Source organism: Apteryx mantelli, chromosome 15 (assembly GCF_036417845.1).
Source record: "Apteryx mantelli isolate bAptMan1 chromosome 15, bAptMan1.hap1, whole genome shotgun sequence".
Taxonomy (NCBI): domain Eukaryota; kingdom Metazoa; phylum Chordata; class Aves; order Apterygiformes; family Apterygidae; genus Apteryx; species Apteryx mantelli.
The window spans coordinates 787,920-802,538 of record NC_089992.1 but is presented as its reverse complement, the minus strand read 5'-3'; the positions used below and the strand labels follow the sequence as shown (position 1 = coordinate 802,538).

At 43.3% G+C, this 14,619-nt stretch overlaps 1 protein-coding gene across 1 annotated transcript; it reads right to left on the bottom strand.

The window, feature by feature from the left end:
* Positions 1 to 19: 19 nt before the first annotated feature.
* On the bottom strand, positions 20 to 13,752 carry WDR76 (WD repeat domain 76). The gene is made up of 13 exons (XM_067305622.1): positions 13,667 to 13,752; positions 12,247 to 12,591; positions 11,339 to 11,431; positions 9,376 to 9,431; positions 8,476 to 8,596; positions 7,593 to 7,694; positions 7,449 to 7,492; positions 7,209 to 7,362; positions 5,163 to 5,315; positions 3,538 to 3,752; positions 2,858 to 3,010; positions 1,239 to 1,292; positions 20 to 410 (listed from the first exon to the last, which is right to left on the bottom strand). The coding sequence occupies exons 1-13, from the start codon at positions 13,733 to 13,735 to the stop codon at positions 155 to 157; spliced, it is 1,815 nt and encodes a 604-aa protein (XP_067161723.1). The 5' UTR covers positions 13,736 to 13,752; the 3' UTR covers positions 20 to 154.
* Between the last annotated feature and the right edge of the window lie 867 nt (positions 13,753 to 14,619).

Genomic DNA, 14,619 nt, shown 5'->3' with positions numbered 1-14,619 from the left:
AATTAAAGAAAAGGCTAGATATAGTTTATAAGTTTTATTTTAAAGCTTTTAAAATACACTTTCATCCTGAGAGAATACAGTTAGTTTAAGAACAGTTTAATACAGATTAAACACATTTCATGCAAAAAGAAAAAAAAAATCTGAGCAACTTTTTTCATTCTTTAAACACATGAAGGCGACCACTGGAGTTGCCACCCACTAAGATATTCTTAGTGGGATGAACAACATTAATGGAACACACAGAGCCAAGGTAATCAACATTATAAAGAGAGTGCAACAATTTTCCAGTATCCCGGAAGATTTCTATTTGTCTTGGACGTGCCATACTGCCCACCACAAAGCAGTCTTCCTGTTTAGGGTCCCATATTGCTCTGAACCTAGTTAACCAGCGTCCCGTGTTATTGTTATGCCTTCAGAAAAATAAAAAGGAAGAAAAATAAAGAGATAAATATTTTTCTTATAGAATTCAGTGTTTTTTAAATTGTCATTTACGTCACATTTGCTTAAACCCATCTTTCTCACCTTCTAAACCATCAGCACTGGACCGATGGTGCCACTCGGATCCATTCAGTGGGATGGGACAAAGACATAATAAAGCAAGAAGGTATAGCAAAGCATACTTTGACAAAAAATGATTATTTGTCAAAGTATTTAAACATGATGGTTGCATATTATAGTAAAAATAGGACAAAGAATGCATCAAGTGGCTTCATAAACAGCAAATCAAGAATTTTCAAACCAGTCACTAATCTAGTTCTAATTCCTTAGTGATCCAAGCCTAACATGATTCACCTTCTAGAGCACAAAATTGTTTTACGAATGTTGAGACTCTACTCAAAAACATGCTCTTTACCATTAAAAAGTAACCTTGTGATATTTAAAAAATGCATTTAAAAAAAAAAAAGCATTCTGAAACAAAACACATTTCAAAAATCACAAAATGGTCTGTTCAGTTACACTGGAAGATATTAAAGCTTCCCTATACACTTTATAGACTCAAATCAGGCTATGTCCAAGTTGTGCTTTAAGAACAAAAGCCATTTTAGGCAATTGTGAGGACCAGAGCAAATTATCAGTGTAAGAGTACTGTGGCTGCTCTCACTTGAACAGCGGACTGTGACGCTGGGGCTGTTTGGGAACGCAACGCCATGCTTTCTACCTATCACACGTGCCACAACTACACTTGTGAAGAACTCTCATAGAGGGCTAAATCTTTGGTCCCAGGGTGTTTAGCTTACCTGACAGTACTGAGAACTGCAACAGTAGATGATAAACAGCTGGTGTCATAGGTCCTTTAAAATAAAGTAGTATATTAATAAAATGTACATGTATGTTAAAAAAGGCAGACTTTTCCTCAAAAAACAATATGCACAAATCAGCTCATACCAGACAACACAAGATTCTGAAATATAGTAATAAAAAGCACACAGACATCTAGTTCAGATATAAGCATTCACATTCTAACTGCAATTATTAAATATTCTTTTTTGAATGGACTTGCTTTTAACTAGAATTGAATGTCATCCTATCTGAAAGCTATTGTAAGACAAGAACAAGAACGGCTTACTAAGACGTATCAAAGGTTCCTCTAGCCCAGTATCTTGTCTATTTTGTCACTGCACAGAAAGAATGCCTAGGGAAGAATGCGAGAGAAGGGCAAACATGCACAGCAGTAAAGTCCCACCATTAAGAGTTTCCAGTGTCAGGACTTCCTGAGCCAGGTGTGAGCTCTATTTACAGAGAAAGCATCAACAGATCTCTCACTGCGGGGTCTCCTTCAGCCCCTATAAACTTTTAGGTCCCCAGCACCCTAAGGCAAGGAATTCAGCAAGTCAAAAGCTGCTAAGTTAAAAGCTGCTTTTTCTTTTTTCCCTTCCCTCCTCCCACCCCGAAAGAGGTAGTGAATAAATGACCCTCTACCCATTTTCTCCATTCTGTTGAGCACAAATATTCTGGTTTACTCATATCCGTTTTGTACTCTTATATTTGTTCTGTTTTAGCATCGAGGATTTACACTTTTCTTAACCAGGGCCACTATGGATCATAATTTTGAGAACAAATCTTCAAATAGCTATTATAAATACACCACAGGAAAAAAAACAACAGCATTACACTCATGTAGAAGAACTTTTTCCTGTATATGTGAAAGGGAAAAAAGAAACCAAATTTCCAGACAAAACATAGTGCTATGATGATTATACCATATGCACATTCTCTTCAGAATGCATGTAATTACCCCATCTTTAAAAAACACATGCAACCTGTATAGTGCCTGACTTTCAGCCTGGCATTAACTGGGCCTCCCATTTTGTACCTACTATTCTTTGGCGCAATTTAGGACTTTTAAACATCTATATAGCCAGTACACAGAGGTGACCACATATTTACATAGCTAGATAACCTAAACTGTGGTCACAAAATGACAAGGTAGAAAGAAAAAATAGGTCTCTAAAAATACAGCTCACAGCACCAATGCAGTTTTAATTACCAAATGGGAGGAAACTTAAAAAGCATGAAAACAGTAGCTCTTTTGCAAAGGGACAACAGTCAAAAATAAATTCAGTTAAAATGCTTATAAACTGTGTTCGTATTCATTAGCCATTCATTTAAGTCTAACAGCACCTGAATATATTACTGTTCACTGTTAAATATTCTAAAGCAAAATGAAAACTAAAGAAAAAAAATCAAAGAAAAATCATGCAACATTAAAAATGTCTATACAAGAAAGTCTAATAAAAGAAATGATAAGACAAAATGTTCTCAATGATGTGTACTGCAGGCTGGAAAAAAAAAAAAAAACAAAAAACACACTAGTTGGTATTTTCCATAAAGATTATTCCTTCCCACACCTTCTTACCTCAACTTATCATCAGCACACACTGTCACTACTCTGTTTCCAGTTACAGGTGAGAAATAGGCAGAAGCAACACTTTTTGTGTGTCCATCAAGAGAGCTCACCGGCTTGTTCCCACTAGACTTCAGGTATCGAACATCATAAATACAAACATCCCTGTAACACACACCACAAAGAACACTTTACAAGGTGACAGGCAAAGAAAACAACTTATATTTTTATCTTCTATTTATCAAAAAACCCTCAAGAGATCAGCATAGGTTTTATGCGAGTTGTGTTTAGAACCTGATTTCAGCAGTGCATATTAACAAACTCAACTACAAAGGCCAGTTGCTTCAAAGGATGAGAGCAGCAAAAATATCCCAAACCAACAACACAGCAACCACCCCCTCCGCTGTGATCTTCTCTCAAAACACCCAGCAACTCATAAGACCATTTCAAACCCACTATCAAAAGGTGAAGGAAAGTCAAAGTATACCACATTTTATTTCTGGTTAGAAATAAAAACTTGTTTTTTAAAAAGATCAGAAAGTCTTGAATATACTCTGAGGCCGACAAATTGTCTTCCTCATCAGCAGCTGATCCTGCTCTCCAAACATGCCTTTTTTAGCTGACTTGCAAAAACCAATGCAAATGGAACACTTAAAGCACAGAATAACTGCAGTTTGTTTTGAAGTACATACACTGAGCCAGCAGCAATGAAATATTGTTTATTCACTGGGTGAACATGGACTGTCCTTGTTCTTTTGAAGCCAATGTCTGCAGAAAGCTCTGAAGATGTTCCTGGGGTCCGTCTGTCCACAACAGTGACATTACCATCCCAGTGTCCTACTATTACAGTGGAGGCATTATCTTCCAAGAAATCAAAGGAAGAAAAGCTTTCTTCACTTCTGCATATCTGAGCACAGAAAAGGTCAAAATGAAACTGGCATTACGCTACTAAATACACTGTTATTCATAATAACCAGAATACTCTGTGGGATGTAAGTTTCATGCTTTCACTTTTTAATATACTAAAAATACTAATGAAGACTACCTAATTTGATAGCTCCAGCCTTAGCTCTTCGTTTAGGTAACCTTTCCATAAAACTAGTATGCTTTTCACAGAGGAGATAATTAACCATCCGAAACAAAGCAAATGGAAAACAACATACTCTGAATTCTGTAAAACTTTTACAAGATCCCATCATCTCTGCATTTCAATAATCCAGTGACTCTTATCCTCAAGTCCATACTGAACGAAGAGGAATGACCACGCTCCTTTCTCCAATGCTACAGAAACCTCTGAGTGCACAAATATGAATTTGGCTTCCTATAATTTGGGGGGTGGGGGGGTCAGATTCAGCACGTCAAGCCACCTTATCCCACAGCGGCTTCCTCTCAAATCAGTGATTCGCCAGAACTATAGTAACGCTGCAGGAGAACTTCCATGTTTCAGCTCTCTCTAGGTGAGCAGAGACTCTCCCCATTAACAGTTTTGTTCTTTCCAATGGCAGTAATACTCCTACAGGTCTCACACGGCCATGTAATTTGGCATAAGGCAAGCAGAGCAGGAAAACTGCCGTTCTCTCCCAAGACCCCTCAACACACACTCTTGCAAGTCTTTGTCTGTAAGAAACCCCCGGACCTTCCTGGCTTCCTGAATAACCAATTGCAGGTATTCCCTAAGCAGCTGGCCGGCCTGCAGACCCCCACAAGATTACAGGGCTTGTAAGGGGTTTGGAAAAAAGCTTTAAATTGTTGTAGCCTGTTAATTTTCTAATGTTGGAGATCTGATCAATGCAGACATATCTGTCAAAAAATAAACAAAGCAAGCAAGCATCAAGAAGCTCCTCAATTACTCTGTCCAACACACAACAGAGTTAGTCATAGAATTTGCTCACTTCAAGCCTGAGAAAAGCAAAGTCAATTCATGTGTTTTATGGTGGCTTTTTGTAAGATTTAGTTCTTCAAATTGTTTTCATTTGCTGTCTTTAAAAGGTACTCTTTTCAAAAAGGAAAGAGGCACATATTCCTTAAGTAAGGAGATATGAAATTAATTTCAGTATGAAATTGCAGCTGCCTCTGCAGGAAGGAAATTGGGAGTGCCCAAGCTGTGACTATGGTTTATTGACTAGGAAACCTCTCCACATTTTATAATGTTAATTAAAGTTTACTTCATGTGTCCTTGTAGAAATGGAATTTTCAACTTTCTTGTTAACAAAACAACTGCCAAATAATAATTTGGGTACAGTGAGATTAAGACCTCACAGGAGCACATACTGAGAGATTTCTAAGGAATCTGCAGTATAACCAAGGGAACACTTACCTCATCAAAGACAGCTCTAGTAACATCACCACATCGTAGACTATCATAGCTCAGAGACAGCAAGTGAGCAGGATTAAATGGAGAAAAATACATGCAGCTGACTGGATAATTATGTGGAATAAAGACATGTGCTCCTTCTTCAGTCTTACAGTTCTGAAAAACAATTGAGATTTGATGGACACAGATGCTAACCATTATGGTTATTTCTCCTAATTAGTACAATTTTCAAATTAAAGTCTTTATTTTGCAAGTGTTCTCAGTCTATTCTGAATAACTGCAGAGAGGAAGCAGTAGGGTGTGTGAAGAAGCTGGGAATCAGAATAGCTAACACAGGCAGCAAGACTGCTTCTGTAGGACCAGCAGTGCAAACCAACACAGCTTGCCCAGGCTAACATCTGTAACAAAAGGAGCTCCACCTCTGCGTGGAAGAGAGAACTGTCCTCACATGCACCGCTCAACACACTATTGCTAGGCTTGGGTTTTCCTTCCGGTACCATTTTCACCACTATGCAATTACTTTAGCTCAAAAGACCACTAAGAACTTTCACTCAATTTCAGAATTCTATTTCTTAAACAGGAAAAGCTGCAACTTCTTGCTGTCATCTAAGTGCAGTTCTATGTCATTACAGCCATCAATACTGTACCTGGCTACGAACATCTGGTATCAATATTTCACTTTTTTTTTTTTTTAACTGACAGAATTGGTTTCTCAATTACCACATCTGAATTCCTCGCTGAAGACCAAACAGATGTACATATGCCATTCATATCAGAATACATATATATTAGAATTAGGTTACTTAGAATTCAAGCTAAATTATGTTATCCAAAATTGAATGCAAGTTATAAATAACCTGTATCTTCTCTTCTAATACTGATACCATTACATCTGTGACATTTTAAAAGAAGTGGAATAGTTCATTTTGGAACAAGTACTAATTATTTCCACAAAGGTTACTCTGCTCCCAAACGTGGTAAAGTCCAACTCACTTCAGGAAAATAAAAAAGGGAAAGCAAGAGGGAAAAAGGTAGCTTTAACATAGCTAGGCTACCACCTGAAATGTCATCCCAAGGCCACAAAGAGAGCTCGTAGCATTCAGAGATCTGAATTTACCAGTCACCAGATCACAGTCCTTTGCAGCCAGTAACAGCGTCTGCACAATCTGAGCTTTCTAAATTGTAAAGAGCATTTTAAACTTTTTTAGAACTGAATAAAAGTCTCATAGCTAAAGTTAGTCAACCAATTTCCTGAAGCTGTCAAAGCAGAAATGACTCAGGACAGATTCCAAAGGAAAGGTTAATGGCATTGCAAGAAATTAAAAGAAAATTTGCATTTGTGTGGACTGCAAGCAGCTGGTTCGGATGACAGGGGACCATAGAAGAAGACTGGGAGGAAGTTACAAAGCTGTAAGACAGGGACAAAAATTCTTGCTGCAGGACTAAGACAATTCAAAAACCATGGTAAGACTATCTGCAAAGCTCCCCAAAATTTTCAAAGCCCCAAATATTAAGCTATTTTTCAGAAACAATATATGTAAATATGTGCCAACATGTATTGGCATAACAATTTTATTTCTGCTTTCTGGAACAACATTGACTTTCTGAAACTATCCAAAACTCATACAAACTCAAAAAAAACAAATACATGTGCATCCATCTCCCCTCATTCTCCAAAAATCAATTATGGTATTGTTACATGGGTACTGTAATCAGACCCTGAACCTTTCAACAGTGAATTGTAATTTTAGTGCTTGCTGATAATATTCTTTCTGCTAGAGACTTGTCTTCTTCCCTTCTCCCCCATAAAATTAAGTGCAACCTTTTCCTTCCATTAAACCAGGGCTTGCCAAGGACCAGACAGACTTCTCAAACAGCTTCAGTGAGCCTCAAATTAATAGACCCGCTGGTGTTACCCATAAGAGTGGGAAAAGCACGCAACACCATTGCAAGCCTGACAAAATGCTGTTGCGGGCTGTGCCCCATCTGTGTGTTGCCCCATCCTGCAAGGAACAGCTATGCCAGGTAAAGAGCACACAAGCAACTTACAACATTCCAGAGACCAATCTGCCCAAACTTGTCTCCAGCTGCCACAAAGATGGTGCTTTCAGAAGGATGGATAGCCATAGAATATATTCGATTTTTCACAACCTTTTTAACGTTATCTTCACTGAGGGTCATACTGTTCAGGCTGGCTCGGTATCTAGATGTCATTAAGATATTAGTTACTCAAGACAAGAAAGAAAGAACTAGACAGTACCTAGTTTTTAGCTGTTGTTTTCAGATTACCTTTCCACATCACATGTACGCTTTTCGGTATCATTAGGTTTCGTCTACAGATAGAAAGGAAAATACATAGATATTAGAATTAGATTACTTAGAACTCAAGCTAAATTATGTTATCCAAAAATAATTATTTAAAACTAGTAATACCTCACTTATCCTTGTCCACATAGTCAAGAATTCCTCCGTCAACTTACTGTTCTCCATCTGATTTTCTGGAACCATTGACAGAGGTCCAGCTGGAACTCGAGGCTGGAATGATATTAGTAATTTTCATAGCTTAAATCAACTAAGACTATAGGGTGAATTGTTAACTCTCCACACCTGAGATATTCTGAGAACACATCTAGTAGACTACAAGAAACAAACAATAAAAAGAAAAGTTTGTATCAAAATCTCTTATTGAAAAGATAAACAGAACTTTGTTACACACAACAGCAAAGACAAATAGCTGCCCCATCATTTTTCCTCTCCTTCTTGATACTCCACAAGCTTTATCTTCAAGAACTGTACTAAAGGGAGATACCTTTATTCTGCAGCAATGTGGAAGATTTAAATTTCCATCTCTCAGAGCAATAGAATTTTTACTTGTTGCTATATAACTACTTCAAATAAGGTAGTAAATATTTCAAAGGAAAATATCAAATTGCATATCAAAAGTTACAGTGAAGTAACATTAAAACAGAGTAATAAAACTTGGAATTTACAGCTGCTCACAATGCATGGACTGTTGAAAAATGCATAACGTTTTACCTCAAGATCCTACAGATCATCCAAAAATATACTATTTCATCAATTTCAGAGAGGACATGAGAAGCCTCCTATTCGAGATGCTTGAGGTGAAAGAATTTACCTTTTATTACTAATACTGTGTAACACAGCTTCCCAAGTGGCTATAGGTTTTAGAAAAAGCCTAGTAATGACGAGCAGCATCAGTCAATTTCACCAGCACTTCAAAGCACTTCATATGGCTATCCTGTTTCTATGAAGCTTTCTGTACATGCATGTCCCCTTTAACCCTTCCCCATCTTACATATTCCTCTGCTTCTGGCTGGGCAGGTATTTCTGGCACTGGAACTCCTGATGGCTCTACTCTTTGTAAACGCATAGATCTTCGACGTACTGTTTCATCTTCTACCTTTTTAGGCTTAGCCCTAGAAGAATTGAAACATTTCAAAAGTACACACACAATTAAAATAAGCCCTCTACAGTTAAGTAAAAGACCACAAAGCAGGTTCAGATGTACAGTTCGAATACCTTGCCCAGATTTATAACCTAAACAGTTCTGATTCACCCTATGAATGTTCTGATTAATTTTTCCTTCAATGATAGCAACAAACAGCAAAAAAAAGAAAGTTTTTTTACTTAGCAATGAACATACATTACATTTTTTGTTTCACTTTTAATGCATCCTGCCACTGCTGCTTTTCTTCCCAGCCCTCTCCATCATGTTTCTATTCATTAGTCTAGTCTTCTTTTTCCACTTTTTTTCATCGTGTAACTTTATTCTGTACTTAAGCTCTTTCTTCTGCTTTGCTTGACATTGCAAGTCTGTTCTTCTATACCTACTAGTTATCCTTTCTCCCCTGTATTTATTCCTTCCCTCTCCTTCTTTCCCACTCCCTTTCTTATTATTCATTTTTATTATTTAACATTTCCTTTAGCCATCATGCAAAATATTGTAAGAAAAAAACTGTACTTGAAATACCTTAATACACATATCACAAAAAGAATAACTTCTGTAATTTGATCAAATATTCATACTGCCATTTTTTTTCAAAGGATAGCAGGGAGAGCTAGAGATCTAGCTTTTCATGAATTCATAGAGTTTAAAATAATCAGTTACTCAGATACAGCTTTAGAGAGGGACTTCTCACCAGCTAAAACACAACAAAGGAACAACGATACAAATCTCATATACAGTTATTTTTACCTTTTGGTGACGTGAGATTGTACTTTAGTTGCAATTTTGTGAAGTCTTGCAGCTGACTTAAAAAGCAGAAAAAAACAATTAAGAAAAGTACCTAACAAGCATAAAAGAACAGCCTGTACAAAATAAAATTATCTAAAGGCTGTAATAAACTATATTATTTATAATGTAATAATAAAAAGGGATTTTTAAATATCAAGCTGTGCTGTTTCTGCTTTGCACTGGTTTTTCACATACCAGCAAGAATTCCTGAATTTCTGTGAACGGTGTATAGGAAAACAGCACAGCCTGTCTGGATGTTCTGTAGGTGTTTTCTTTATGAAGCAAAGAAAATACTCTAAATGATATGCACCAGACAATGACATTTAGAGTAGAATCTGTAACCACAGAGGCCTCCATCCACAATTTTTTCTCTATTACATTTTAAAGACATGCATTATTTAGCTCATTTAGACTCCAAGAAAGATGCATGTATGTTGCAATGTCAGAAGAACCAAATCACAAACACTACAGGCAGTCATACACTGAAACCAACAGATAAAAACCCACATCCAGGACAAACAGGCTTTTGTCCAAAACGCTGCTTCTTCACAGGCAGCTCTGAAGGAAAAGCTTGAAATCTCACTTCAGCATCTGTGCATGCACACAGACAGGAAGGGGCCTAAGGTGCTGGGCAGGAATGCCTATGCTGCAGTCGAGACATATCCAGCCCACCAGTAAAACCACTGCTCCAACACTGCTCTATCCAAAGCAACATGAAACCTGGCATGAAATGATTTACCTGCTTCTTGGTTTTGGCAGCCCATACAGTACATGACACCATCACAACCAGAATGCTACTAGTAACTGGGCTGGCTACAGCTCCCTTTGCTATTCTTCACCACTCTGCAGTCACTGCTGTGACTGCAGTCAGATATTCCTGGTCTTTACTGTCCTCTCTGAGGATAACTGGAAGAAAAGGTGTTACTTTTACTCAGGTCTGAGTTTTGCTGGTAAAAAAGTCTTACTGCCTCCTAGACAGGCCCAACCATGTCTTGCAATCTGGTAATAAGCAAGCAAATGTGCAGCCATTCAAGGAAGGAATTCACTCACTGCTGCCAGAAAAGGAATAGATTATGAATTAAAAAAAACTAGAAGAGAGAAGCAGTGCAGAAAGAAGGGCAAAGAACTGGATACACTCATGCAGATAACATTTAAAATTCCATTACTTTAACTTTCTAAACTACCTTTCCAAAACAGACAGAATTACAACACACGTGGCCACCCTATGACCCAGACTGGATCTTACATGAGGGAAAGATTCCAGCTGCCCAAGTCGTGCAAGCTTCTTTCCCAAGAGCCTCTCAGACACAGAGCCATGAGCCAAACTGTCCTGACAACCTGAAACCTGCCACACCTGGTGTCTTTAAGGCTCTGCAGTCTTTTGGTTAGACAACCAGGTAACGTACAGGTGTTGAGACTAAAATGCAAGCGCTCAGTCACCTGGATGGAGAATGTCAGTGCACTTGGGAGAGGCAGGAACACGCGTTAGGCAAGCAAGCAGGATGGTGCATGTACAGCCAGTCACCTTGCCCAGAACACAAACACAAGCACCCTCATGTGAAAGAGGATTGTGTGTGTGTTTGGTTACCTAAGAGCCACCTCATCTGGTCCTACGGGGTTCACACATACTAGCATGGTTGGGTTTACAGAATACTGCATGAATGGAATTTTTTCCCCAACTTCTTATAAATCCAATTAATGATTTCCCCTCTTTAAAAAAAATCTAACTAGCGACATAGAAAACAATTCTTTAGAGACTAATTCAGGCAGAGTAGTCCTGATGTCTTAGGAAGTTTTCATGGCTTTCCTCACACGCTTATCACTGTTAGCGAAGGATTTCACAAAAAGAACGATGGGTCACTTCCTATATAACAATTACTGAGAGAGAGAGAGAATATTGACTGTAGTCAGAATCTATACAAACCTCATGCAGCTTTAGAGAAGCAAAGAATTTAGCATTTTCTGTAATGTTCTTTAGTCTTTTCCTCTCATAGGCTGATAACTGCGAAGATCCATCCTACCAAAAAAAAAAAAAAGCTAATTACTATACTGTTAGGTAGCATGCTAGAGATTTCCCAGACTTCTGAGAAGTGAGTTTCTAAACTATGAGTGTCTAAATTACTTAGAAGTGGTTCAATATATTAATAATCAACAACAACAAAAAACAAACTGGAGTAACCCCACATCAATACCAAAACCTCTGTCTGTGTAGGTACTAGCTTGCATTACAGAAGTTATTATTAGCATAAATTATACAGAAAGGACTAGTTCCTCAAATTTTGCTAGAACTAAAACAAAGTTATATATTAAAGTGAAGCTATTCAATAAAAAAAACTTTACCAATAAGACACATATAGTACATAAACAGAATATAGTCTTAGATCATTTTTATATCTTACAGGTGATAAGGTGGATTAGACGACCTGAAAAGATGATTTTATATAAATGAACACTGAAAAAACATTCAGCTCCTATGACTGCATCCATCCATAAAGAACCCTGGAAGGTGGCTATCAGCAGCACATCATCTGTGTTTTTGCTGCTAGGATTTTATACACTTTGATAGCAAGAGCATTTTCTCATCCTTCAGACATTCTGGAAGGGTAAAACAAAGTCTCATAGCCTCTGTCAGTGTAGTTAAAAAGATTCCACGAGGAGGAAAAACACCTTCCAACTCTACTTTTATAAGCACAACAAACACGTGCCTCGAGAACTGTGGAATAACTCTTTCTTCCGCCGCAGCCGAAGAGCAAACAACCGATTTCAAGCCCGCTGCGGCTTCAGGAAAGCGCCCCGGGGTGGGCGAGCCCCGCACGGGCGCCCGGTACTCACCGGGGCAGCGTCTCCCGCGTCGCTCCCGTCGCTGTCCGCATCCCACTGGCCCTCCAGGCCGTTGCCGGCCTCGGCGGCGGGGGGCGAGGCGGGGGCGGGTTTCCGCGGGCTGGGCAGGGCCCCGGAGGCCGCGCCGGGCGCGGGGGGGCTCGGCGGGCCCGGGCAGAGCCTCTTGCCCGCGCCGCCGCCGCCCGCGTAGGCCCCCAGCAGGCGCTTCTGGGGCAGGCGGCGGCCCGCGACGGAGAGCGGCGTGAGGAGGACGCGCAGCTGCCGGGCCGCGGTGGCGCGACGCTCGGCCCGCGCCGGGCTCAGCCGGGGCTCGGGGCTGCCCGGCGGGGTGCGCTCCTGCGGCGGGAGACGGCGAGCTCGGCGGGGCTCCCCGGCCCGGCCCGGCCCTTCCCCCGGCGCCTCCGCGCCCCCGGCTGACACCCCCCCCGTCACGCCCGCCGGCCTCCCCGCGCAGCCCGGGTCCCCCCATTCCCGCTCCCTCCATCCCGCTCCCTCCCTCACAGCTCCGCTCCCTCCATCCCGCTCCTCTCCTCACGGCCCGGGTCCCTCCATCCCGCTCCTCTCCTCACAGCCCGCTCCCTTCATTCCCGCCCTCTCTTCACAGCCCGGGTCCCCCCATTCCCGCCCTCTCCATCCCGCTCCTTTCCTCACAGCCCGGGTCCCTCCATCCCGCTCCTCTCCTCACAGCCCGCTCCCTTCATTCCCGCCCTCTCTTCACAGCCCGGGTCCCCCCATTCCCGCCCTCTCCATCCCGCTCCTCTCCTCACAGCCCGGGTCCCTCCATCCCGCTCCTCTCCTCACAGCCCGCTCCCTCCATCCCGCTCCTCTCCTCACAGCCCGCTCCCTCCATCCCGCTCCTCTCCTCACAGCCCGGGTCCCTCCATCCCGCTCCTCTCCTCACAGCCCGGGTCCCTCCATCCCGCTCCTCTCCTCACAGCCCGGGTCCCTCCATCCCGCTCCTCTCCTCACAGCCCGGGTCCCTCCATCCCGCTCCTCTCCTCACAGCCCGGGTCCCTCCATCCCGCTCCTCTCCTCACAGCCCGGGTCCCTCCATCCCGCTCCTCTCCTCACAGCCCGGGTCCCTCCATCCCGCTCCTCTCCTCACAGCCCGCTCCCTCCATCCCGCTCCCCTCCTCACGGCCAGAGTCCCTCCTTCCCGCCCGTCGGCCTCCCCTCACAGCCCGCTCCCTCCATTCCCACCCGCCGCCCTCTCCTCACGGCCCGGGTCCTTCCATCCCGCCCCTCTCCTCACAGCCCCGCTCCCCCCATTCCCGCCTTCTCCTCACGGCCCGCTCCCTCCCTCCCGGCCCGCCGCCGAGGGCGGGCTGCTCCCCCAGCGGCGCCCAGGCCCGGTCCCGGGCGCCGCGTGCTCGGCGCTGCCGGCCGCGGCAGGGCCTGTCCCGGGCTCGACCTGCATCCGCTGGCGGCTGCGCGGCGACGGCTCCTCGGCCTCCACGGTGGCGGCCTGCGAGAGCGCCATGTCGCGCGGCGGGACGGGGCTCGGCGGGGCGGAGCGGCCGCTTCCCGCTTCGGCGCGGGCGGGCGGGCTCCCGCCCACAGCCCGCCTCCCGCCGGGGGCCTGGCGGAGGCCTCGCCCCCTCCCTCCCGGCCCCTATCGCCCCCGCTGGGCACCCGCGATAACGGAGCCGGCCGCAATCACCTGCGTCCGGCGGGCGGAGGCCGCCCCTCGCCCCCGGCACCGCCTCGCAGCGCGGGGAAGGCCGAGCAGAGGCCCAGCCTCCATCCCGCGCCTCCTCAGCGCCCTGCTCGCTCCTCACCGAGCCCCTGTCACCTTCTCCTCCCTTTCCACTCAAAACCCAAACTGCACTCAGGCAACCGGCCCAGGACTGCTGCGTCAGTGCAGTCTTGGCATGATTTTGGGGGGGGGGTTAAGTGACGTAATTACAGTCTACAAGTACATAGTAGGGCAAAACTACAGCTTGACACGCTCAGGAGAGAAAAAGTGTGTATTTTTTAACAGTAAGGTTAATTGAAACAGTCTTGGGTACACCAAAGACTCACAAGATGGGCCATAAGACTAGTCATCACAGACTCATTGCTCAGATGAGCTGAGGAAATCCTCTGCTCCTGCGTTTCACAGGCAATCAAGCCAACATTTCAGGACCTGCTCCGCTCTGCATTTAAACAAACGCGCCTGTAGAAACAGATGCATATCTGAACCCCTGCTCAGCAGGCGTGAGGATTACCTTGTGCAAGACAGGGAACGGGAAGCCAGGAGCGAATCAGATGCCCTTCGGCAAGCAGTCGCTGCACGTCTGCGACACGACCACAGAGCTCCACAGCTTTTGTCCACACCTAGCTTCCCAGCAGGCTCCCTGTAGCCCCAGTATCTGGGGCAAAAAT

What these genes read in the sequence shown, in the direction of transcription:
- WDR76 (XM_067305622.1), bottom strand. Translation starts at nt 13,735, where the DNA reads ATGGCGCTCTCGCAGGCCGCCACCGTGGAGGCCGAGGAGCCGTCGCCG. An exon ending in AGCCAGAAGCAGAGGAATAT is followed by an intron (nt 7,695 to 8,475) that starts GTAAGATGGGGA and finishes ATATCATTCCAG; the next exon opens with CCTCGAGTTCCAGCTGGACC. An exon ending in CTAGAGCTGTCTTTGATGAG is followed by an intron (nt 3,753 to 5,162) that starts GTAAGTGTTCCC and finishes TTCTGTGCTCAG; the next exon opens with ATATGCAGAAGTGAAGAAAG.